We start from the raw sequence: 27824 nt of genomic DNA, 5'->3' as shown, positions 1-27824 counted from the left end.
GTTCGAACAATTACTCATACTCAATGCAAAAGGACGAAGCATTTTCGTTTGTCAGTGTACCGAAATGTATCCGCACAGTTTCATGACTGTGACTGGATTTTATTACAGAGGAAAATTTAAACTAAGGCGCTTTGCGAATAATCTGAAAATCCGTGTTGCGTATTACCAGGAACATATTTTAACTAATATTTACAACAAGGAAATGCTCACACTATACTGTATGAAGTGGACATCAACCGTGTGGAACAGTATCAGAACACGGTATCCCGACGGTATCGTTGACAGATGGATGTAAGCTAGGACCGTGATTCGTGGTATTCCCTTCAACGAGCCCAGTGAAGAGTCTTGATGTCAGTCCAATGGACTTCTGAAACACCGTATTTCTTCTCGTAAGTTGCGCAGCCTCTGGAAAACGTCCCAATAACAGAATAAAATATCCCTTTACACGTATAAAGAACTTCTCTCCAGTGGAAAGTGCGTTGTGGAACAATTGACAAGATACCTGGTTGCCACATAGAACCGCCAAGAGACCTGGTGGGTGAAGTCATAGATAAGTGAACGCTTCAAAGTCATCTATATGAAAGCCGCTGTATTTATAAAGCACATGCGTACTTTATATAATTTATTAGTGTCATACATACCCAAGAGAGATAATCTTCTTTGCAACATCCTCCTTTTTCTTTCTCCACAGGTGCACATTTGACTTTGGATAAAAATATAGGAACTGAAATAGAAAATATAAGGTATGTTAGTTACAATTTTCAAGTCTAGTTGGCGTAGTTCGGTAAATAAAATATAAATATACTATTGTCAGTGATAATTGCAACAAAAAGGGAGATGTGTGAGTATACATAAATTATTACACCTCCAGAATTGTTCAGCAGCTCTAACCTTGATAAATGAGTATGGCGCGAAGACACCACGTGATACCATCAGGACCTATATTAGTCGTGATATCAAATAAAGAGTTATGTGTGTTCCTCGGGAATCACCTGTAACGCTGCTTATATATAAGTCCATAATACATTGACACGGTCTATTGGAAGGCCATGGCGAACAAGGTGACGACCGACCATATTCCTTATATGCTCAATGAGTGAGTCAAGCGACCGTGCACGCCAGGGCAGTGGTACCTATCGTTTCTCGAAGAAGGACGCACATTCTGGGATACATAAAGGCGAGCAATGTCTTGCTGAAATCTGATGTATGCAGTTTTCTGTAAAGAAGGTATGATCTCGGCGCTTAAAGTTCCCTGATGTAGCAGTTACTAACATAAAGTTGTCCTCAATTGCAGTATCAGCCGAGAACGCAGGTTATACCAAATGGCACTCACACCATCACAAATGCTGTTCGAAACATATGGAGTTCTATACATGTTCCATGAGCGATATGGTCAAGCGACCGTGCAGGCAAGGGAAGCGGTAATCACTGTTTCTCGAAGAAGGATGCATATTTGGGATACATAAAGGCGAGCATTGTCTTGCTGAAATGTGATGTCTGGAGTTGCCTGAACAAAAAATATGACCTCGGCTTTTAAACTTCCTTGGTGCAGCAATTACTAACATAAAGTTGCCCGTAATTATAGTAGCAGCCAAAAACGCATGTTGTACCTAATTGCACCCACACCATCACAAATGCTGTTTAACTCCTGTGGAGTTCTACTACGCACGCAGGCATATTACGCACACAACGATAGTGCTTAATGAACATACTGCAGCCACTATATGGTATACTGGAACGGGGCTCATCCGAAACATGACTATTTACCTCTCAGGACACCAGGGACAGTGTTTACGGACCGATCGTAGCCTAAAGTACTTGTGGTTCAAGGTCAACTGATGCCGACGCAAAAACTTGTATGCTGCCCGTTCAGCGTTCAGCAGATACTGTCGAACAGATGGGAATGTAAGTTTACACCTATTCTAGTGTTCTAACCACGACCTAATACTAACGATAGCGCAACTAGTCATAATGTCCGTAATTGTTATGTCGACGAGATATTTATCATTCCATAGCATGTAATTTCAATGCACAGTCCACTATCTGATCGCTGCATATGGTTCTCTTCTGTCTAATGTTTCCACACAGACATCTCTGATTGGCGATATGCCTTTTACACGCAACAATTTTGCGGTACTGAAAGTTATTCCTGCAGACTGAGAATGTGGTTCCGTTTGAACGCCTCGTCTGTTTATATTTACGTCAACGAGGAACAGTGAAGCTCGCCTTACTTTCCTTTTTCGGTTGGCCACGCTTCATTACTCGACTGACAAGTAAGGGACCATATGGTTGTCGCGCAAATCAGATGCAGACATACGCCATCTGATTGAGCAGGAAAAGATATGGAGAACACAGAAATTTAAGGTGCTAAGGGCCATAAGGAGCGGAATGAGGAAAGAGAAAACATTGAATGTCGGCAAAATTGAAGAAAGTCAGGAATGACGGGAAAAGTTAATTTCTTGCAAACAGGGAAAGAAAGTCGACCAAAAGAAAGAAACTAAACATAACAAGCGCATCAAGGACGAAGAAAGATCATAATCAGCGTTGCCATCCGGACCGCAGTGTTGCCAGCTCTGCATAACATTGATATGGAAGATATAGCACAGTATAGCAATTCATGCACAAGGAAAAATATTAGTAACACAAAAGACAATTGAAAAGACTCTGTACACATGCGTAAAAAGGTTTAACGATAGTCGTGAGTGAATAATGTACATAAGGGAAGACAAATATAGACATGAAAGTGAAGGGGGTACACATGATAACACAGAAACGAAAGTGTTTGGGAGAATCGTTCCATGATGATGATGATGATCGTTCATCACAGATACATTAGTATTCTCCAGTATTAATGTGGCAACGTGAGAACTTTCTCCGCCTTCAGTCATTTGTTCATTACCAGTTTTCCTCTAGGCGATTCCAAAAGATGATACGCTTTTGCGTTTTTCAAATGTGCCTACTCCAATGAACATCCTGGACAGTTTGAAACACCTTCCGTATATTGCTTTGAAAAAGGACTCACAGAGGAATGCTGCAGAGACGCGTGTGACCAGCTTGCTTTTATCCGCTGTGCTCACTGCGAGAAATGTTTGTGTGTTGACCACGCATTCATTCGTGATCTTCACGTCAACTGCAATTAAACTACAAATGGTGCGTACTGTTCTCTATTTTCCTCCATTTGTATTCACGCGGGTGTAATATTCACTCACGATTACGTTAAACCTTTTTACGCACGTGTACAGAGTCTTTTCAATTGTCTTTTGTGTTACTAATATTTTTCCTTGTGCATGAATTGCTATACTGTGCTATATCTTCCATATCAATGTTATGCAGAGCTGGCAACACTCCGGTCCGGATGGCAACGCTGATTATGATCTTTCTTCGTCCTTGATGCGCTTGTTATGTTTAGTTTCTTTCTTTTGGTTGACTTTCTTTCCTTGTTTGCAAGAAATTAACTTTCCCCGCCATTCCTGACTTTCTTCAATTTTGCCGACATTCAATGTTTCCTCTTTCCTTGCTCCCTCCCTATGGCCCTTAGCACCTTAAATTTCTGTGTTCTCCATATCTTTTCATGCTCAATCAGATGGCGTATGTCTGCACCTGATTTGCGTGACAACCATATGGTCCCTTACTTGTGAGGCGTAAACCGACTTTTTGAGAAATCGCAGTACTTCACGGAGTAAAGAACCAAATGTGCTTCTGGACGTTCGCATACGACATTCCGGTGCCATTGTAATCGTTCGCACGCCACCTGATGTACAAATCCCATGATTCTAGGTATATTCCTTTTTGGTGTAACAATTTTCACAAACAGCACTATATATTTGTTTCTAGTTATTTCTTTGCTAACAAAGAACATTTTGATATGAGTGTATTGGTTTTACACACGCAGCCATAACTGCCAAGTAAAGCAAACTCACTGAATTAGATTTTACAATTTTCAAATAATTATTATACTTTTCGGATGATCGAAAACTTATTTTAAGATGTTTAATAGTACAAGTTTTATTGTTCATTCTACCATATAATCAGGGGTGTAGCCAGCAGGTTTGTGTAGGGGGGGCCGTCGTTTTTGAGGGGGGGCCAGCCACAATGTACAATCCGCGGCAAAAAACCTGCAACATGAGCATATAAGTTTATTGTGAAATGCCGAAGTCTTTTGCTTCAAAATAAGTGTGCACGGGAGGAGGCCGAGGTTTATCCTGACGTGATTCGTTCCACTTAGACGTTATGTTCATTCCCTGTGCTGTTAGGCGTAGTTTCACAATAAACTTACATCCCCATGTTGCAGGTTTTTTGCCGCGGATTGTACAAAGCCAAAAAAAAAAAAAAAAAAAAAGTGTGTTGCTGCTAGTGTTTTTGAGGCCTGAAATAAAGGAAAATTTTGGTTTCCTTCTGGAAAACTAAAAACACTATTTTAGCTTATTATTATTATTATTATTATTATTATTATTATTATTATTATTATTATTATTATTATTATTATTATTATTGTCCACAAATTATATTCAAGATTGTTTTTATTATGCTTAATCAAGAACTATTGCCCGGAACCAAACGCTATACTTTTGTGCATAACTATAAAGGTAACCAAGAAAGTTATGTCCCTTTTCATGGAGGTTTGTGTTCAATTGGACCTCACACCGTTGAGTTGAATGCGAGTAGAGATAAGGCGAACGTCAGTTGTTGGTGTGGGTATATCTAACATACTACCTGGTTGTGGCAATTCAGACACACCGTGAACTTGCGTAAAGACAGAGGGAACATGGGACATCGACAGAGCGTCATAAGAGCATGTATGCTGAACGAGTTCAAATGGAGGTCAAACGCCGCTGTAGCGGGACAGGAGATATGCCAGGCCTTTGGTGAGGGTGTCGTGACGACGCGGAAATTGCAGCGATGGTTTAACAAGTTTAAGGACGATGACGAAACAACCGAAAAAACCACGTGCCAGAAGACTAACACATGTACAAAGAGGAACTGGGACTACAATTCAGTGTGTGGAGAAACCATTCGGCAGCACATCCATCAACTTGTGAAGCACTACAAGTTGGGTCGATGGGTCTCTCATATTTTGACTCCGGGCCAGAAGGCAACGCGGCAGTCGCCTGTGTTTATTTACTGTTTCAGAGCCATTTCTGGACAGGGCGTTGACATGTGATAAAACTTGTGTCCTATACGAAGCTCCACGGCGCCGTCATCATTGGTTAGCATCCCATGAACCGATTTCAAAACAGCCGAAACCAGCACTGTACCAGAAGAAGGTACTTCTGTGTGTTTGGTGCATCGTGCATCGGGAACTGCTACCAGTTGGTCACAGTATCAATGCAACTGTGTAGTGTCAGAAGTTGAGCTGTGCTCAACAAAAAACTCAACACTCTGGAGCCATCACTTCTGAATTGCCATCACTTCTGAATTACGGGACAACGCTAAGTCCCACGTGGCTAGGATGACTCAGGACACCATTTTTCGCCTTGGATGGGAAATAATATTGCAACCACTATATTTCCCGGGTATTGCATCGTCCGATTATTATCTGTTCCATTCTTTGGACTATCACCTTAGAGGACGCCAGTTAAAATCCCTAGTAAAAGTCCAAAATGCACCTGATACTTTCTTCGTTTCACGGCCCACCAAGTTCTACCGCGATGGATTCCATGGCCTTCCAGAACGTTTTCAGAAAGTCGTCGATGCTGATGGGGACTATTTTTGATCTTCCAGGTTAGGTGACATATCGATGTTCGAAGGTGGTGGGTGAAAAAGCAACAAACCTTTTCTTGGTTACCATTATATTTAAATTTAAGACCTTGTATACAGAACCTATCTACACAAGATTGATTTTCTTTGAAATTTCACTTAATTCCTTTACGGTTTCCTGACAAAAATATTTATTTATTATTCGTGACTAAAAAAAAACATAATTATTTTATTACACTGAGTAGAAATAAAAGAGAGAGCGAATGAAATCCAAATTCAATAAAAACATTGTTTCTCACCAAATTTTCCATCCTCTCTTAAAACACTTGTTAAAGCATATAAAAATAAACTGTACTTACAAATAAGTTTAGTACCTTTGTTTTATGGCTGTATTTGAAGTACTTTGTTAAAACGTTTGTCTTCAAACTGTCAAATATAAATCAGAGTAAATTGTGTAATCTGCTGTCACAAAAAAAGTATCCTATTTTTCGATCGGTATAAGGAAGAGATACTATACTATTTTTCGATCGGTATGGAAAAACAATATTTCTCCATACTATTTTACCATAAATTATTAATTGTCAATAAACTTTGTTACTTTTAAATAAATGAAGCGAGATAATTTTACTATGATGTTTTAAAAGCTGGTCATTTGGGGGGGGGCAGGAAACCATTTGGGGGGCCTGGCCCCGATGGGCCCCCCCTTGGCTACACCCCCTGCATATAATACACTTCAAATACCTTTGTTGCTAATTTCATAATGTCTTGAAGCAAGCAAAGACACTATAGCTTATTGGTCGAATGTCTCCTCTGGTGCTGAGGCTCCTTGTTCGATTCCAACCAAAATGAGTTTGTGGTGGACAGTATCGTGTCTCTTAGTATTCGTGGTATTCTCTTGTCTGCTCCTATATTTTTATTCCGTCAGTTATTTTGTAATTATTAACTTTCATTAGTCATCCGTCTTTTTTAATCTAAAGGGGATAATCATGAGACGTTAAAGTAAAAAATTGAAATGAAGATTAATCGTCCCAGATACGAACGCCACAAATGATTCTTCTTTGGAGTTGAATTTAGTTTTTGTTCAAGTTTTTCTTTATCAATGTTTCTTCCAGGTATAATTCGGGGGGTGGGGGGGAGAAGTCAATTCTCAGGAGTTCACTGAGCTCCCTAAATTCAACTGCGATTACATGTGAGTCTTTATTTAGTTTAGTGTTCCATGATTGTGCACCGAGGTTAACGGAGACAGTAATGATGAGATGGAAGGTCATGGTGAAATGAAGAAAGCAAGAAGAAAGTAGGAAAGCCCTGAGAAAAGTCACTCTTCACTTGGCGAGTGTTGGGAAAAGAACCGCAGGACCCCATATATAACAGATGAGCGCTCTATCACTGAGCCACAGCGACCCACTCTTGTGCAGGGCATGTTGTGTGGCAAATATTGTCCTAGTGTAGCTTCCTCCCATATATATCTATATCTATATATTTATCTATCTATCTATATAGATAAATAGATAGATAGATAGATAGATAGATAGATAGATAGATAGATAGATAGATAGATAGATAGATAGATAGATAGATAGATAGAGAGAGAGAGAGAGAGAGAGAGAGAGAGTAGATGATGGACAAGTAGATATATAGATAGATACAATTCTCTTAGGAAACAAACCATGCAACGAAGACAAAAGCAATCTTTTTCTTAAATACCACAAGTGACAAGTACAGATCTACATAGCATTCTAATACAAGGTGATATGGCGAAATTAGGTAGCACTGCGAATATCTTTGAAACGAATTATCCAAGATAGATGGTTGTCAAAAAGTATTGGAAAAATCTAGCAATGGACAATTGTTGATGATGGTATGCATGTGTTTCAAATATGAATAACCCTCACCACTACACTTATGTGATCCTAGTTCTTTTTCTTGGTATCTGAGCATCTGAGATTCAGAAAGAAATGCTTATAGCTTGTTCTGAGAGATCATATGCTTAACCGTGAAGCTGTAAGAATTTCTATGAACAAAGATAGTTGAACTAATACTATTGTTGGGCATAAAGTTAATATTAGGTATGTCTGCCTAAAACAAACGGTTCTGCGAACTCGAAATATTTTAACCGGTTCTAGCAATAGCAAACCGGTGCGAACTAGCTGAATAGCACCACTGCCTCTCCCGGACAAAATACTCTTGAAGAAGCCATTTAAAAGAATGTATACATGTTCGGGAAGGTGTTTCTTTTTTTTTTAAGTTTGAACTTGATGATCTTTGCATGTCATTCTTATTTCACCCAAGGTTCAATAGTTGTCATTTCACTGCGACTTCCTGCAACAAAACACAAAGGCATTGACTAGAGACAATTTTTTTGGAAACAATGTAACGACGCAGTTTAAGTAGTACAGCGTTATTTCGCTACAATAACAAAATATTGGTGTCCTGACTTCATTGTACACTTATTCGTAATTTGTATTATGACCTGAAAACATTACGGTAAATTATTCTGGAAGATCTTCATAGCGAAGAACAATTCAAACTTTTTTCTCTTTCCTGTTTTTTTTTTTTTTTTTTTTTTTTTTTTTTTAGAAAAGAAAAAGTTGTTTAAATACTTGTAGTGGTGATTCTTCAACGTCATCCCTCAAGATAGTTACATCACTTCATCTGGTTGTACGTAATAGAGTAAACAAACAAAATTTTCGGAAGTCGTGGACGTTGTAAATTTATTCTACACGCTCAACAACTAGGTAAGTGTTCAGTGACAGGATGAAATAATGTATAGCCATCGGTTCTTTCAGAATGTAGTGGTTTGTTGTTTTGAAGGTATAGTTGTTTGTCGTCAGGTGGCACTACCACCACCACGTGGAGCTCCCGGACTTGAAGCCGGAACCGCGGTAATGTCATGACGTCACCCAAAAAATCGTGTGTACAAGGCAACAACAGTACCTCATCATATAGCAGCCATCATCTTCATCAGCATTCCACTGTCGATTCTCATTAAACATGTCAGCATAATTGATTTATCGTTAGCTTTAATGGTCAAGTACCTCAGAATCCCTTGTACACTGACTATTTTCTCCTTGGTTCTTTTATTTTTCTTACATGGATAATTTACGTATTAGGCAACTGTTGATGTGTAGAAATGGGCAGGTACGTACCTTTCTTAATTTTATATGAAAGCAAATTATATATATATATAAAAACTACTTGTCCCCCACTACTTCCACATATTTCTTCAAAAGCATGACATGTCTGAGTGCTTTCCCTTATCCGTTCTCTTCTCATGAATTATTTTTAACATGGCGTCCTTCAGAACTTTATAAATACTTTTTTTTTAACCTCCTTAAGAAAGATAAAATATAATCCGCAACGCACAACGGAAAGATATACCTAAAGGCAAATGTTTTAAAAATAGAACATTTTGGTGGGCTTTTTAGTATACAAAGCAGTGGCGGATCTAGACTGGAACCGAGGAGACCTAGACACCCCAGTTTTCTGAGTGACAAAAATAATTTAAGCTGTTATTTATATATTTTTTTAAGTTTATAATAATCTCATGATATACCTCTCATAGTTTGGGTTTTGGCTTCCCCCTTCCCCAGTTTTTACCTTCTAGATGCGCCTCCGATAGAAAGTCCGCTAGTCTGCACCAAAATTGCACAAAATATATACCTGTATGTATGTTATACTTTGTACATTGTTGGTAAGCGGATACGTATTACTTTAGAAAGATACTGTTTTAGATAGAGTAGGGTAGGCCTACCATATTCTGACAAGCGAAAAGTAGTACACATATATAATAGTACATGATAGTTTACTGCGTCATATATATATATATATATATAGGGTTGCTATTCGTCCCGGAAAATCCGGACTGTCACGGAATAAGAGATTTGAGTTCCGGCGTCCCGAAAATATTTTCGGATTTCAGGAACGTGTCCCGGATTTCAGGGAAGAAGAAAGGAAGGGAATAATATAGTTCGCTTTTTTCGGTACATAATTATCCTCTTCAACTTCTGATTGTATCAATTCAAAAGTTGAAAAAAACTTGAATACATAAAACACGGATTTAATTAAGTCCATGATTTAACTACTTTGACATTGAACTAAGCGTTCGTTTCATTGGGTTAGGGACAAAAATTTTTACTTCTCAATCTTATTGTCATCTTTAGTACTCTGTTTCAATCGGCATCTTGCTTTTGAAATATTTTAATCAATAATCGCTGACCGATATTTTTGATAATTTTCCATTGACCATTCAAGAAGAAAAATAGGATATGGTTTTAATTAATAAAACTGAACAGATAACAATGGAAAACATAGTCATACCTTGAATGAGCTAAAACAGACTCTGAAAGCCACGTAACATAACAGATCCCAAGAAATTAAAAAAAAAAAAAAAAAAAAAAAAAAGGATTACCGGGGAAGGGGTAAATCATCTGCTTACGTTTACTTAACTAGGCAGGAAAAGGTCTACTAAAATGACTAAAAATGTAATTACGTAATACTTGAACAACTATTTAATGGAAAAAAGTAAATTAGTATATAACACTTATTTTTATTTTAAGCATTTCAAAGATTCTCGTAATTTAGTAGCGTCCCTTTTTTTTTTTTTTTTTTTTTTTTTTTTGAAATATGGCAACCTTATATATAAGGTAGAAGGCAACAACACCGAAAAACTTTGGGAGGTGATTCCTTATATGAAATGAAAGAAAAAGTTCTAATAAACATGGAACTGCCGAATATTCGAAAAACCACGTTTTAAAACGCTCTGGCTTAAAAACTATATTGCTTATCCTAAGTGGTTTAAGGAATTACATAGGAACTAGTATGCGTACTGTCTAAATATCCACGTTTCATAATTCACCGGTACCAGCGAAACGAACGCACCATTAGTACTTAAAGGAGTATCCATATACCTCAACTTCCTTTTCACAGTTCGTTCCGCCGATAACAAAGGATGGTTGATTCAAATTTAACGCCCCTTGTCACCACCGAGGTTATATGAGACAAGAACCTATAGTTTAAGATGCACTTCCATCCACCGTAAATCAACCCAGGTTATCGTTCACCCGTTAGGTACTAGACCAGCCGAGATGGTATTTTATTATTATTATTATTATTATTACATATATGTATTATTATTATTATTATTATTATTATTATTATTATTATTATTATTATTATTATTATTATTATTATTATTATTATTTACGGGACATTTGTTATTACTTCGATTTATATCCACAAGCAAGCATCAATTATCTATATATCTATCTATTAATGGTCTATTTGTGGTCAAGAAATGTGTATATGTTTATGGACAATTCTTTTCAACAACGGAATCTCGAAAACTTCAAGTTCTAGAAACGTGCCGTTTCGCTGGTCAATTCCAAATTTTATATAGCTTTGTCAGTTCTCATTCAAATTTTAAAAATAAAAACTTGTCTTTATTTTTCTATTCCACATTTCAGACGTCGTTTTGACCCTATTAGTTTAATATTGCCACTAGGTTGGGTTGATATCCTTGTGAAAGGCAACCAGTAGAGGAGGTAAGTATAGCGGGATGATGGCAATTTCAGGCGCTTTGCTTCAATCTGAATGACAAAACTTATTGCAAGCCGGCAACTTCGAAGGGTTGTGGACCCACAATGAGAAGTGTTCGGTTATGTAATTATAAGAAAAAAGTACTAGTGTTTGGTATTATCTATCACTTATCCAAGTTTGCGACAAAGTCACCCCAACATTCTACATGTATATATTTAGAGTCTTCATGTCCTTTACTTGTGTCTGTAAAGGGACTTGCACAGATATAGCGAGAAGTGGGAAGGAGATTCACGCTCATATTAGAACTGTGCGCTGTGTAAATAGCGCAGATTCAACATGGTAATATGATGTGCTTATTTTTAAAATTGAACTCTGAAACCGGTAACATTAAATTAAAACGTATATCCTACTCTAGAATATAGTGGACGTCCAAACGAATTAATTTCCAATGGTAGACAAAAATTGACAAATTTGGGCTTGAATCTCTGGAGAAATTAGAAGTTCATAGATGCATACAAAGATACACGAGAGAGTATTAAGATTTAAAAAAAAAACCGAATAAAATAGGTTAACAGCATGTATACAAGAAGGCCTTCCTTTTTTTTCCCCCTCTCGCAGGATGTCACCTACTGCGTTTGCAAAGAGATTGTTGAGAATTGCGCGTGTTGAGCAGAGCAGGGCAACTGATTATTATTCACAGCATCTCTCGGCTTCCAAGACTAGTCGTCAACTCGTAGACCTAGAGGTCAGAGGAGGATCACGACATGGAGCTTCTTCAGTGAGTCGTCCGACAGGATCTGTACGCGGCTGAGGCTGCCAATCACTTATTTCAAAGGCGAAACCGCCGCTTTCCCATGCACTCTACGTTGACGAAGATGCTATTTTAAAACAAACATTTGTGTGTGTGTGTAAACTTGATGTATGAATTGTATATATTAATGTGACTTAAATTGTATAATATAATGTGGATACAAGAAAACTACATATTTTCCCTGCTTAAAAAAATGGAAAGGAAACAATGACTGTAGAACAAATTATCCAATTTGAGTGCTGTTTTGGAGAAGGGTAGCTTAGTGGTAGAGTGTTCATCTTTAGTGCGAGGGGTCCGTTGTTTGATCTTACACTATGTGACATTATAGTGAACAGTACTATATCCTCGGGATTCTACCACTTCCTCCCATATTCACACCCCAGTTTTTTCCCCTATAATCATTCTTTTTTTTATTTATTTATTAGCCGTTTCCTTTGGTCAAATGGGACATAATCGGACAGCAACACAACTAGGCGAATCGCTGCCCGGGACAACAACTCGCCTTAGCGCCCCGCTCCCTTATGACGAACCAAACCAAAGCGCTCCCCGACTACACCTAAGATTGGCATCACACAGTAATTCTCCTATTCCATTTTTCTTCAAGTGATAAAGCTTGCTTTCAAAATTCCAGTGTGGAGTTTGGTACAAGATAAAATACCAAACTAATTAGTATTTGATTGCCAAATAATCTGAGAGTAGCATGCTTGACATATTCTTATATTCTTATCATAATAACGGCAAATCACAATGTTTTTGGAATTATATCGGGATGTGCATATGTGTAGAATGAATCAACAGTCTGTTGCTTTAGATAGCTTTGAAGCTAATTTATGCTCTACGGATATGATCCTAAGGTTGGTGAGTCTTGTTGTCGTGTTAAGTTTCTGAGGTTTTTTTTTTTTTTTTTTTGTTTTGTTTTATGATCTTTAGTTTGCTAAAACTCCTTTCCTTACATCATAGTGAAAATAAATATTCGGCCAGTTTTGCGTCCCCCAATCCGGGTCCGGGACACAAGCACCGTTTCTCCTTCCCTTAGTTACGCCACAACATAATCGTGGAAATTTAAAGATCTAATTTTATGTTTATTTATTTATTTTTAATTTTTCAATAGTTTCCTTAGGACATAATCGTCTGAAAGAGGTTGCACTCCAATTGCGCCTCTCGTTTATTGATAAAATAACGTGTACGACAAGAAAAGAACTTTTGTTGCTAACTGTACAAACATCGGCAAAAGAATAAAATATACAGTATATCATAAACATAAAAAGAAACGAAACTTTTAGTTTCACGCCCCATGATTATGTCCATTAGGATATTAATGAAAGGGAGTGATTAGTGGAATAAGTGGAATGAGAATATGGGAGGAAATTGGGAAACCCTGAGAAACCCTACGGACGCAATGTTGTCCACTGCAAACTCATATTGCCTAGAACCGAACCAGGGACCCTTTCACCAAAGGTGAGGATTCTATCACTGAGATCCCGTGATCCCGCATTTCATACACAGACTCAGGGGCGGATCCAGGACGGACTTCTGGGGGGGGGGCGGTCGGCGGTAATACTGCTACTTTTAAGAGCTCCAAACTTGTTATGGATGGGTTTATTTATATATAAAATAAGAAAGTTTCCTCTCGTGGGGGGGGCGATCGCCCCGATCGCCCCCCTCTGGATCCGCCCCTGCACAGACTATGTAAAATATGTAATTTTCTTTTGCCTAAATATAATAATATTTTCCCCTAAGTACAAGGTTCATTCAATAAATAACCAAAAAAGTTGTATAAAAAAAAAGATACAAAACTTTGACAAAGTTTTTGCTTCTTAATTATTCTTTGGTGGTGTCCTAAAACTATTATCACTGCCATCTGGTAGTGAATTTCAACTGGTTTCAACTCTTTAGTTAACAGAAATCTAATGACACTCCGCTGCTTAAGGTTGGTGCAAGTCTGCAAGGCTGCCGTCATATTGTTTCACTGATTCCCGTTCGCGAGGCAGGCGTGCCAGACCCATCTTATAGTAGTTCTAGGACACTACTAAAACATAACAAAGAAGCACACACTTTGTTGGTTTTGTATAGTTTTTTATACAACTTTTTCGATTATTTATTGAATGGATCTTGTAGGTTCTTCTTCACTGTCTCTCTTCTTAATCGTATGGCAACCGAGGAAATGCATTGCGAAATAGGTTGTTGATTTTTTTGACATTCTACAGAGCTATTGTGCTGCCAAAATGTCTTGAGCCGTGTCAAAAATGCGAACTAACACTCACACCCTCACACACTCACGCGTTGAGCCAATAAGGGTTCAGATGTTGCTAAGCGAGAGAAAGCGAGTGGAATACCTTCAGCCAATAGCAGTGCTTGCAACGGAAGACTAGGGATCAAGTCAATCTGGCATATCTTTAGTTGTACGCGACTTTGTTAAATCATACAATGTTCCCAGGGGAAAGCATAAGTTTCGTGACTATTATTTTCAGCAGCGTCAAAAATTATTATTATTATTATTATTATTATTATTATTATTATTATTATTATTATTATTATTATTATTATTATTTACTGTTTTATTTGGAAATGAAATATTAAAAATTGACAATTTTTTGTATATCACGAACAAAATGGTCTCAGTATTGAGAATATATGCTAAACTAAAAGTATGATAACAAAACGCAAAGTAAAGAAAGAGTAACACCTTCTTTTTGAAGTACTTACTTCGTTATTCCATTATTATCTAAGATGCCTTATTGACTGGGTACTTTTGACGCGGAGCCGTTTTGACTCGGGCCCTTTTGACGCTGGGCCGTTTTGACTCTAGCCTCTCTGTCCTCGCTTTTTTGTTCGGGCCCTTCTGACATGGAATTGTAGTATTTAAGCTCTATCTTCACCCATATAACAGTGCCATTAAGATATGTCGTCAATATTAAAATAATTAAAATATATGTTCGGTCATTCCTCATTCGTATACAGAAATAAATGTCCATATATTTTTCTTCATATTAATTGAGAATGTACTAGACTTTGTGAATACATAACAGAGGATAGATAAACAATATTGTTTCTAGCTTTGTAATCGAGAATTCTTTGTTCAAAATTCCAGCAGTGTTTCTTCCAGACACGTTTTTTTGAGGGGCACTGCCTCCACGCAGCTCTGAGAGTGCCCCCCGGACAAGACCAAAATAATGCGTTTAAGTCTTATAATATAATAGTAAATAAAACAGTACTAACAGTGCCCCCCCGGAACATTTTTTTGAAAGAACAACTGATCCCCAGTCAGCCGCAATCTGCAGTTAGATTAAGGTTTTCGAGGGTTTTTTTCCCCTTCACCAATCCCACCAGACAAATGGTGTGCATATTGGTGAAAACCAGGGTTGGCAAAAACCATGGTTTTTATTGAAGAAACCAAAAACCCTGTTCTTTTGTTTCAAACCGTTTTTTTAAAGCAGGCTTTTTGGTTTAAATAATTTGCTCTATGTATTTATATCATATATGGACAGAAGTAAGTTTGTTTCGCCTTGGTATTATTATGCAACAACCGAGTTTTGCTGGAGGAGGTCACATAAGCTTAAAAAGGAATCCAAACCGCTTCTCGGTTTACATCCAACAGAAATTGTTCTCCATTTGGACTCGAAACCGGGACAAATTGGCTACAAATGCGATACGTTTGCCGACTCACTCACGAAGGACTCCTGATAAAAATATGTTGTACTGATCTTTATATACTTGTTAATATAAATGTGAAGAGTCATTTCAGAACTACAAAAAGATGAACAGTTACACAAGTGAAACCATTGTGCAGAATTACATTTGAACAATTTTAAAATACTGCAAAGTACAGAAGAACTAATTTAGTCCAAATTAGTTTACTACGGCTTTTACAATGTATTAGTCCAAGTTAAAGGAATACAAGGACTTAGTTTGCATATCAGTAAGAAAAGTGAATAAAGATACGAATGATTTGAGTTCACTTTGGCTCTGACCCATTTATACATTATAAATACCAAAGATACTTCTGATTTCAATGCCTCTCTTGGGGTTTGTATGACCACCCAAAAGTACGGCGTTTTGATGTATTTTATCAATAGTATACATTATTAAAAAGAAACTATATTTAGAATTTTTCTTTGATTGAATTGCATAACAATAATAACAAACTATAAAAATATCACAAAAGTAACATTCATTAAAAAAAAGTTGCTTTATTCATATGATCTGAGTAATGAATGGGGAATTTAGATCTGAATATAATACGAATAATATACGAGAGTGAAACGTGATAACTCACAAATGTGTGTTCATCAAGAGTTTACGAACACTTACACTTTTACGAACATTTTTCGTTTTTTGGTAAAAAAAACAGTTTTTTTTAAAAACAGCTGGTTTAAACCACCTTGATTTAAACCACCCAACCCTGGTAAAAAAAAACATGAAAAAAATATTTCATTTTTTATTACTGTTCTAAAAGCAATAACAATATTGCTCATGAGACGACACGAGACAGAATTTTCTTGACGAGATACGAGACGAGACAGAGTTCTTCCAATAGAATCAGATACAATTTCCGAGTCGAGACTAATTTCACGATACGTTTTCGAGACGAGATAAGCTCAACACTTGTCTCGTAGGCAACCCTAGTTTGTAACAATTAAGAGCCTGCCTTACTAAAAATAATACAAAATTTACCATTTTAATTTTGTTTGTTTATTCATCAGTGAAAGGAGATAATGAAATGCAAGTCACCACAATCATAGATAATGCTATTCTACAACAGAAAATATGAACCTGAAGAATGTTCAGTGTTGCCATCCATAGAAATTACAGTGTTGCCAGAAAAAGAATTTCCCTAAAATCTAAGTTGAGACAGCGAGTAGAGGAACAAACTTAACTGCATTTGGTTCCTTATCATATTGTTTTGGTTTGCTGTGAACTATTTTTTAAATAATAGTTGTATTTAGTTTGTAATAAACAAAATAGTTTTAATATACAGTTATTAAAACTAAATAATAATGTTAATTAAAATGTAGTTCACAAGAAACCAAAAGAACATGATACGTAATCAAATGCAGTTGAGTTCATTCCTCTACTCGCTGCCTTAACTTAGATTTTAGGGAAATTGTTTTTCTGGCAACACTGTAATTTCTATGGATGGCAACACTGAACATTCTTCAGGTTCATATTTTCTGTTGTAGAATAGCATTATCTATGATTGTAGTAACTTGCATTTCATTATCTCTTTTCACTGATGAATAAACAAGCAAAAGAAAAATGGTAAATTTTGTATTATTTTTAGTAAGGCAGGCTCTTAATGACTTTAGGAGATGCATCTTCAACTTTCTCGAAAAATGAAATCTTTGAGTTATACGTCCCACGGTTATGCCGGTTAGGCTAAAGGCGACGGTGATGATGAGTAATGAATGAAATGGTGGAATGAAGAAAGTGGGAGGAAACGGGAGAACCCCGAGGAAACCCACGCACACGGTGTTTGTCCAACACAAAGTTCATGGGATCGATCCCGGGACTCCAAGCACCAGAGGTGAATGCTCTACCACTGAGCCACCGCGGCCCCCCAGCTTTCTCGATAAACAAACACCCAAAAAAATAACAAACCGCAGTCTCATGTGCACATCACGTCGAGGAATTTGTTCACACTGCGTAATATTTGCTCAATTAATATTGAAGCCGGAAGTAGTAGTAGAGATTAGATTTATAACACAGATTAGAGTAGAGATGGAATACCGGTATATTTTGGGGATGCTCAATTGATTACAGAAAATCGCTTCCAGCTATCCGTTATCTTTGCTTTGTAGCAGTAGTCACCAAACTTATGAAGCTTCGGAGCTAGCGTACCGTTTTTAAATCGTACTGTGAGCGAGCTACAAACCAAAAGAACTATCAACAATTGAAAAACTCTTACACTTGTTTCTTGCCTAGAAACAGTAAATATGGAATCAAACTATTCGAGTTAGCAAATGTCTATATACACACGAAAAACATAATGTGCACAACCTCACGCATATGCAATCAACTGTGAGATGAGGGAGACAGTGGGAGTTATGCGGGAGAAACAAGCAGTTATTGTCGTCAGTGCCCCCTGTCGTTAGCGTCAGCTCAGTGGAGGAATCAAGAGTAGCCAACCGGAGCGTTAATGCGATCTACCGAAAATGTCCCCGCGAACTATTAGTAGTTTGCGATCGATGGTTTGGCGATCACTTATATCGATCATTGTTAAAACCGAAAATGGTTGATTTCTGCCAGGGTTAAGAGAAATATATATGATGATCAGAGAAATATATATGATGATGATCAGATGATATTTTTCTGATATGGTGATCAGAAAAATGGAAACACCTGAACGAAATTGCAACTTACCTGATTAATATGGTGTCGGGCCACCTTTCGCCTTCAGAACAGCCTTGATGCGACGTGGGATGGAGGAGTAGACGTCGTGAATGGTAGCAAGTGGAATTTTACACCATTCCTCGTGCAGGGCATCGACCAGTTCTGTGAGAGAGGATGGAGGTGGAAATCGTCGCCGGAGTCGTGTTTCTAAGATGGACCACAGATGTTCAATTGTGTTGAGATCTGGGGATTGGGCGGGCCGGGGGAGGTGTTGAACTTTATCCCGATGTTCCTCAAACCACGCTGCAACAAAGCCAGCTGTGTGAATGGGTGCATTTTCATCCTGGAAGATGGCGTCATTGTCTGGGAACAACATCCGGACCATAGGATGCAAGTGGTCTCCTAAAATCGCGACATAATTGTTGGCAGTGATCCGTCCGTTAAGTGTGACCACAGGACCCAATGAAAACCATGATATGGCGGCCCACTGCATCACCGAGCCGCCGCTATGTTTCATAGTTGGGCGGAGGCACTGCAGATCATAAGCTTATTTGGGCGTTCTCCACACATAAACACGGCCCGTGATTGGGAATAGGGTGAAGGATGACTCATCTGACCATATCACACGTTTCCAGTCCTCAACGGTCCAAGTTGCATGGTCGCGGCATCATTTGCGGCGTGCGAAAGCGTTATGGTCCCTGATGAGCGGTTTGGCCCGTACAACACGACCCCGTAAGTTCATGTCATGTAATTCGCGGCGGACTGTGATTGTCGAAACAGGGTGGGGGAGATGCTGATTGAGTTCCTCCGTTACTAGCTCCGCAGTGACACGACGGTTCTGCGTGACAATGCGCTTTAATACCCGGCGTGACCTGTCACTCATGATTTTCTTCCGCCCACTGTTCCGCTCCCCCGATGTGGTTTTCCCGTGTGTTGCGTAGGCCGTCATCGCGTTCGACACTGTCCCACGCGACACACCTAACACAGTAGCCACTGCCGTCACACTCACTCCACATAACCACGCACCAACAATTTGCCCTCTTTGAAAATCTGAGAGGTCTCCCATTTTACACTACCTCCGTCTGCTGCAGCCACTGGACATTGCTGTTCCACTGCGCCTAACATAGTATGGAGACCGACCTAACACACCACCACCAGCGGTCCGGCGCTGCGGGCTCCACGATACCACTGCCAACCCATACATCTGACGTGTTGCCAACTACAGGTGTTTCCATTTTTCTGATCACCATCTGTATATATATACCTATTCTTAGAAAGCTAACTCGACTATATAAAATCCGCTTCTCGCTATCGCTTATTGTTTTTGGTCTATGTAGATCAACATCGACACCGGAAGTTGTACTGGATTTCTATCACTTCCGTTTTTAGTAGAGAGTTAAGGATGGTAATGATAAAATACGTATTATTGGGACGCTTAATCGCCTCATACCATTGCAGAAAATCACTTCACGCTATTTGTCGCCGCTTTTGACCTATTGGAATCAACTTTGAAATCGGAAATGGATTCTTGACTTTTGACCGTCTACGTCTTGGCTACAGTTAATGATGATTCATCAATTATTTCCTGAGATTTATTGTCTCCCAGAGGAACAGGCAGAATACCGGTAAACACTGTAAGCCTATTTAAAGGAATTCTTGGCAAATCAGATTGAACAGTAAGAGAATACATTGCAAACATTATATTAAAGTATTTGTCTTTAACCCCACTTTACATAATACATTTTAAGCGAATACGCAAAATAACGTCATTAGGTTAAACAAGAAGAAGCAGAAAAAAATGTTCTGTGAGCAGTTGCTGTGACACACAAATATGGAATTGTAAAACGCTATTGTGTAACATTAACATCAAGACTAATTATGTCATGCGTGGTGGATAACAACAAAACATTCAACGAAGAAATGATGACGTAAATGGGGTTTCCCCATGTCAACCAATTTAACAGAGAGAATTTGAATGAAATTTGCATAATAGATGTGTTCCTGATGTTACAGTTCTTTGTCGGTGAGCGGCTTTGGTACGGTAGTAGGTCGCCTGATAATGTTAAGAAGTCCTCTAAATAGTTCCTGTGAGGGATTAGTGGAGGGAACAAGAAAAAATGAAAGACAGAGAGAAACAGAAGAACGGAATTTCCCAGACGAGAGACATTAATGGTAATTAGTTTGGAATGCGGTTATTTCAGTTGCATTCATTTGCATATTTGTAAGCATGTTCGTTCCACTGTTAAACTATGCGAATATTTTAAAACAAACTTGAAGTATAGGCCAATAACAAAATCATGCAAATAAGTGGTTGATTGTTTGTAATTCTGAAATTCTAAGAAAGTAGTAGTCACGCATCTATTATGTGTTTTCATAGAATGCAATAGGCCAAACAGAAATAGAATCAACGGGAAGTAATCTGTGATGAAAGTTGATACGAAGTGAAAATGTAAGGTGGTTAATTTATGGGAAAGCTTGGCTGTGTAAAAACCACAGTGTTTACTTAAGCATTTAGATATTGAAGACACATTTTCGATTTCTTTTAAAATTGAGGCTATGTATTTTTATTATAATCTACATAAGAAAACCCCACAAAATGTACATCTGATCCCTTTATTCGAGTCCTCATTGGTGTTCAGATAGATGGGTTCTTATGCAAAGTAATTTTGACGTATGATTGGCGCCATACTAACAGTTTGATTAACGCATGATTATCAGAAGTGTGTTCAGAATCTCTGATTAGCACGTAGTAGTTGACTAAGTTAATCACATGTGACTAATTAATCTAGAGCAGAGAGTACCCTGGTTTAGCCACGGTCTAGCTACAAAAATCTTCCTGAATACCGCCCATGCAGTTTAGCATCCCGTTTCAGCACCAAGGTTGTGTGAGATGTGGACATAAGAAGAAATTCAGAGGGAATTTGTTAATCAAGAGTTAATCGCACTATTAATTACTATCATATTAGCTCTGTACTAAGGAGGGTGTATTTTTTGATATTCAGAGTCTGCTTGGAGTTTAGCTAATACGTTGATTTGGGTTATGAGCCAACTAAAATACCTTCGCTGAGTCATTGTTCTTAGAAAATGAAAGGTTTCGTTTACCCCTGTGGAATATTTTTTCTAATACAGTTACCAATACCAGTCTTTGAATGTCTTCTGTTAACCATTTTAGCTGGAGTGTTAATAACACACGATATAGAAAGATTAGCGCGGCGCTGTTCCGATTTCCAGTTCATTCCCCCTAATTCTATAATACCACCGCGGTGTTATTTTCATACCACTCTACACCGTATCTGTGTCAAATCAGTAACACCGGGCCTATGTTATCTTCAACCCTTTGTATTGAAATAGTACACGAATTTGGTAATTATGTTGGACCACTGGCCTTTGTTAGAATCGTGGGTTGTTTTAACATAATCATTTTAACATAATCGTTTTAACACAGTCGTAACATAGACCAACCTGGGTGCAGAAATCTTATTTCGGAGTTATAGGCTGCCGAAATCATATAAAAAATGAACTTTAAAGGTCTATAGCTCCAATGTGTAATCTACCGTAGTCGAGTCAAGTCTTCACTTATCAACTAATATGTGCTCTATCCAAATATCCATGTTTCAGAATCCTGGGGTACTTCCGCAACAATTTTTATAGAGGTAGTTAGTGAGTACTTCAAATTATATACTCATAGCCAAACTCTCTATATAAAAGTGGTTGCGTGAGTGTCTTAGGATTCCGAAACACGTATTTTTGGATAGCGCAAATATTAGTTCCTAAGTGAAGTGTTTACCCGACTACGGTAGGTCCCATAGTGTTGGAGTTATGGACCTTTAAAGTTCATTCTTCCTCCCTTTCTACAGCCTACAACTCCAAAATGACGGATTTGTGCACCCAGGTTGGTCTATACTTTTTGTCTTAACTTGCGTCAGAAATCACCTCCCAAACGCCCGTGATGTTTTGAAACACCCTATATGTAGTGGAAAAAGATTCAAATTAGGTGTTTTATTTATATTCCTGTATGTTCTCTTTTTCAATTGAAGACTAAGTTCTGTTAGTTATTATTTTTTTCTCAGGAATTCCACATTGTCTTTTTTTTTCTTTCTTCTTATACTAAAGTCTGGTGAATTCCTACGCTGCCAAAGGAAAGGGAAATCCCTGGTTTGACAGGTTTAATATAAACAAGTCTGTTCCACTTCAGACTGCGTAGGATTGTCTCAATACAACAACTTGTATTAAATATCAACGATAACAAAACACAATGACGTAACATTACGAAGCTGTATGAAGATAAAAGAAGGGAATAAAAATGAGAAAAAAAAATAATAAACAACATTCCACAACAGGGAACAAGTTGTTTGATGTATCATTCAACTAATGTTTTCTATCTTCATTGCAATGCTATTCAACCAATGTTCTTTCAAATTAGCATATTTGTAAAATAGAATTTAATATCTTACTAATAGAGCTGGTACCACTGAATGATCATACTCAGATAACTCGTTTAGCTTAACGAATCATTATTTTTTTTTTTTTAATAGTTTGTAAAATAGTTGTCAACCAAATTGCTGAAATTGGATGATATCCGTCACGTGGTTCTGTATTAAAAAAAAAAAAAATGTTTTGTATATCACTTGTGAAATACAGTCATTCATACAAGAAAACATTCATATGCTCTATTACGTTCTGTAGGCCTACACTATTTACTTAGCTTTTACTACATTGGAAACATAAGTAGGTTTCAATCAATATTTTCGTTGGACGTTTGCTTTGAATGAGCTTTAACCACATCTCATTTAGACATGAAAATTTCAGCTAATCCAAAATACACAATATACAGCCAAAATTAAATTATATCTATGATGCTCAGATCAGTGCAAGTTCTGTGATGTCCACTACAATGGGTGGAATCCTTCGAATAAATAAAATTAGGTTTAGGAATTCAGGTGGCTACTTTTTTTTTCTTTTCGAGCAAAAGTGAGCTCTCCTAAAGTACCCGAGGCGTCAAATGTTGCTTCCAGTTGGGAACAAAGATATAATTTTCCAGCACCTTTTACTTGGGTCTGAACCATTATTCTCTTAATTTGCTCCCGATTCCCCTTTTCCTCTCCTCTAAATTTTTTTCCCCAAATTTCCTGATCATCATGGATTGAGTGTACTTTTTTTTTTTTTTCGTGTGAAAATTTTTACCAGATCAAGTAGTTTGTGCTTTATCTGGATCCAAACTAAGCATGTACAATTTCCAAGACGCACAAATTCTTTAGTCATAGAGCAATCTGCTTAGTACCAACAGTTATAAATTTGCGGTGGTTAGCATTAAAAACTTGGAAAAATATAACCCTAAATAAAAGACTAGTGAGCTATCTATAGTGCTGCCAAAATGTCTTGAACTGTGGCAAAAATGTGAACTAAAGCTCACACCCTCGACACACCAATAAGGTTGAGCCAATAAGGGTTGAGCCAATAAGGGTTTAGCTGTTGCTAAGCGAGAGAGCCTTGCAGCCGTCTACGCCAAAGGGAGTGGAATTCCTTCAGCCGATAGCAGCGCTTGAAACAGAAGACTAGGTGTCAAGTCAATGTGGTATATCTATATTTCCCTGAAACTTAGGTTAATTTTGAGAAGAATCCGAATGTTGTCGAATTTGCACATTTACAGACGTTGAACGAAACTTTAACATTGACAAAGGGGAACATACTTACCTGCAACTACTTGAAGCAGACGCGCATCCAGAAATTTTTGTTGGAATTGGTCCAAACCTTGTCGAGGGGGGGGAGGGCTCAACACTACAAGCCTTTACGTCTATGTAATGTTGAATGTGTATTATTCTGGACCCGAAAAGACGATAAATAATTCTAAAACACTTCCACCTATATTTTCAGAAAACAATTAAGAACTAGATTGTTTTTATAAGAGAAGAGTACAAATGAAGTGTAAGATCAAATGTTCATCCTACATTAATCATTTCACTGTTAAACAAGTATAGTGTTATTGAGAAAGTGTACAGTTGTATGTTGAGTTAGGAAGTTTTGGGGGAACCGACCCCGGTAGACTTCGCTCCGTGGATTCGCCTCTGACTTGCAGTGTTGAGTTTTTCCCTTAACTAAATAAATTATACAATGAGGTACGTAGTTTATTTAATTTGTTTTTAATTGGATAAAGGAGTAGATACCAACATAGCACCATTGTGAGCAAAATAGCGCAATTTTTTAGAACTTTTTTGGAACTTATTTTAGCACCTTTTTCCCATCCTTTTGCCTGGTAATATGCTTTTTGACTAAGGTAAGACATTCGTCTACTATGCACTAAACTGTCAAATTCAACAGCTGAAATTATGAGTAACGTGTAAATATTTATGAAATACAAGTTGTTTATTTTGATGGCAAACTAGCTGAACCAGCGCTCTCTAAACAGAGCATCATTCACATATGAGCATGAATCTCCTTGTCATTCCTCACATCATCTGTAGGGCCTACATGTCCCTCAAGTGGAAGTCGTCTTGTTAAATATCGGCAAGGGGATATTTTTCGATTAATTTTTCGATACCTCGCAACGTTTGTATGATTAAACCTACTTCCGGTTGAAGTTTCTAATTCATGTATGATCAGTGTTTTCTTTCTTCTTGCATGCAGTATGTAATAATCAAGTACATTACATACACAATTAATTATAATGTGAGTGATATATATAGTGTTCATTGGGCAAAACACTCCAAATAATAAAGATTCATCTTAGCCTGGAGAAATGGTTATCCTTCACTTTTTATTATCCATGAAATAAACGGCTGAGAGATATGCATCCCATATATACGATTATGTGGTGTTGGAATGCATAACTCGTAGGATATGATGCTTTTCTTTTTTAAAAAAATCTGGTGTGCCCCTAAAAAATATAATAAAGAAATAACGATCAAGTTTTTTAAATATCGAATTAGAACTGGACGATCTACACAAAATTTGGAATCGAGTAGTGAAAATGGCACGCTTCTAGCACTTGTGATTTTCGAGATCTCATTGTCGAAAGGATTGGAGACAAACATATAAACTTTTCTTTGCAGACAAACATACAAAGCCAGCATTTTAATATATAGGTCATTTTCTTTCTTTAAAGAAAGGAAATTAAATCGCCATCAATTAATTTCAACTTCACATCTTTCCACAAGTTTGACATATTTAAGGGAACAGGAACAAGAAACAAGAACAGAAATATTTTTGTTTACATCGTGATTGAAACATTCAAGTCCAAGGTCGAAGCGGAAGCCTTCTAGCACGATTGTAAACTAATTTTAACATTTCGTTTTGTGCTTCCGCTACTCATGCAGATGTACTTTAGATTTATTTTTTTCAATTCTTGTTTCTTCTTAGTGCTTCTTAGATTATTATTCAAACACATCACAAGAGCACAATGAACACAGAATAACTTCCATGAACTCACGATTATTAGCCGTAACAGAAATCACTATTGCCGATAACTTAATTTTATTAATCAGTTTGGGAAGAAGTATATAAAATAAGTTTTAATAAGGAGCACGGTGGGTCAATAGTGCGTACCAGAAGCGCAACCAGATATTTTGTGTTGGAAGGGGTTCCAATACTACAAGCCCCTACGTATTTAGTATTGAACGGGTATTATTCTGCACTCGAAAAGACGATAAGTAATTGTAAGCTACTTCCACCTATAGTTACAGAAAACAAAAATGATAGAACTATTAAGATTTTAGGATTTAGATTTCTGGGCTTTCGGCATCTATGGCCATTTAACCCGTCACGATTTGAGGGATGACGTCCCTCGGCGAGCGCACAATCCGGAGAAAGGGAAGGAAGAAAGGATTGGGGAAGGAAGGAATCAGCCTGGGACCTATAAGTTAGATACCACCCCGGTATTTGCCTGGTATGAATGAGGAAAACCCAGGAAAACCTCATTCAAGGTGGCTGGCCTGAAAAAGCGTGTTGCACTTTTTCGACCGAGTGACCCCACCGTGAATCGAACCCGGGACCGCTCGCACCGAAGGCGAGAGCGTTAGCGACTACGCTACGCGGGGCCTAGAACTATTAAGAGTACAGATGGAGTGTAAGATCAAATTCTCATGCTACACCAATCATTTCCGAGTTAAACAATTATATTTTGTGAAAGTGTAAAAAATTTATGTTGAGTTAGGAAGTTTTGGAGAGTGGGGTCCGGACTTAGTGGATACACCCTTAACTGCTCTCGATATTTCCGTGAGGAGCATTCTCATAGCTATGTAATTACAATTTATGATATCAAAATTGTGCACCAAGATATCTGGCCTTAAAGACCTGGAAATAGTGTTACCCATGAAATTGGAGACGAAACGTGAAACATGACAACCTTGTCTCGTTTTAGAGACGAGACGAGACAAGAAATTGCTCGCGTCTCGTGGATAACACTAATTCTCTGGCGTCTTAGATCTTAAACGTTGTTCTAGTGTTACATAAAAACACTATAAATTGATAACATGATTGTACAAACACAATGGCAAGCATTTATCAAAGTTTAAAAATATGCAGGTCATTATATAATGTAGTCCAATGGTTTTGGGAGCTCCTCCGTGGCTAAGCGGTTAGCATACGCGCCTTCGGCGCGGGAAGGCCGGGTTCGATTCCCGGCGGGAGCTCATGTGGTTTGGATTCCACGTTAATCAGTAGGTCCACGTCTCATATAGCCTCGCTGCTGAAAAGGGATGTTAAACCCAAAAACTCAACTCGACTCAACTCCAATGGTTTTGGTTTAAATGCCGTAAACTTCTCGTAAATTCGGGGCATAATTTTTGTACATAAGTTTGCAAAACGTAACGAGACGAGAAAAGCTTTTTGAGAATCTAGACGAAACGAGAATATCTTATTTTCCGTCTCGTGGACAACAAATCATAAAATAATTATTAATTATTTTAATAACATGCGCGGATCACTTTCTAAATTTTTATACTCATTATCTTATTACTCGGTGAAATTCAAAAGGAAAAAAGCTAAAAAGTGAGGATTAAGGAAGAACTTCCAAAAATAAGATGTATACACATCAGTAGCGTAGCCAGGATGTGTGTTTGGGGGGGGGGGGCAAGTGCTGTTATAGGTACACATAGAAAAATTATAAACAAAAAAATATATAAACATAAAAATGTATAAAAAATTACAAACATCAAAGTACCAAAGTACATTGTCGGACCTCTTCGGGGGGGCGGTCCCTCTGGCCTCCCTTCCCTACGCCACTGATACATATAATGGTGGTTTAGTGGTAGCGAAACTTCGAAGATTCGTTTTCAAGTGACATGAACTTCTGGCAGTTAATATTAAGTCTGTGGATTTTTCCGTTTCACTTAGTTTTTTTTTTTTCATACTGCTAAGATTTCATACCACTCTCTTACCGAAACTGACAAACATTTTCAATGGGTCTATTTGTGGCCGTCTCGGTTTCGATTCCCATTTGAAGTACAGAGAATTT

General features: G+C 37.7%; 1 protein-coding gene across 1 annotated transcript in view; it reads right to left on the bottom strand.

Annotated features, from left to right (window-relative positions):
* LOC145692139 (uncharacterized) overlaps positions 1-27824 on the bottom strand; it is a 46651-nt gene that overhangs the window by 17297 nt on the left and 1530 nt on the right. Inside the window, exon 2 of the mRNA XM_081767439.1 lies at positions 642-724. Within this exon, the coding sequence (XP_081623565.1) occupies positions 642-724 (83 nt within the window). The remainder of the gene's footprint in view (positions 1-641; positions 725-27824) is intronic.

Source organism: Thermobia domestica, chromosome 8 (genome assembly GCF_964235325.1).
Source record: "Thermobia domestica chromosome 8, izTheDome1.hap1.1, whole genome shotgun sequence".
Lineage (NCBI taxonomy): Eukaryota > Metazoa > Arthropoda > Insecta > Zygentoma > Lepismatidae > Thermobia > Thermobia domestica.
This window is presented reverse-complemented; position numbering and strand designations above follow the sequence as displayed.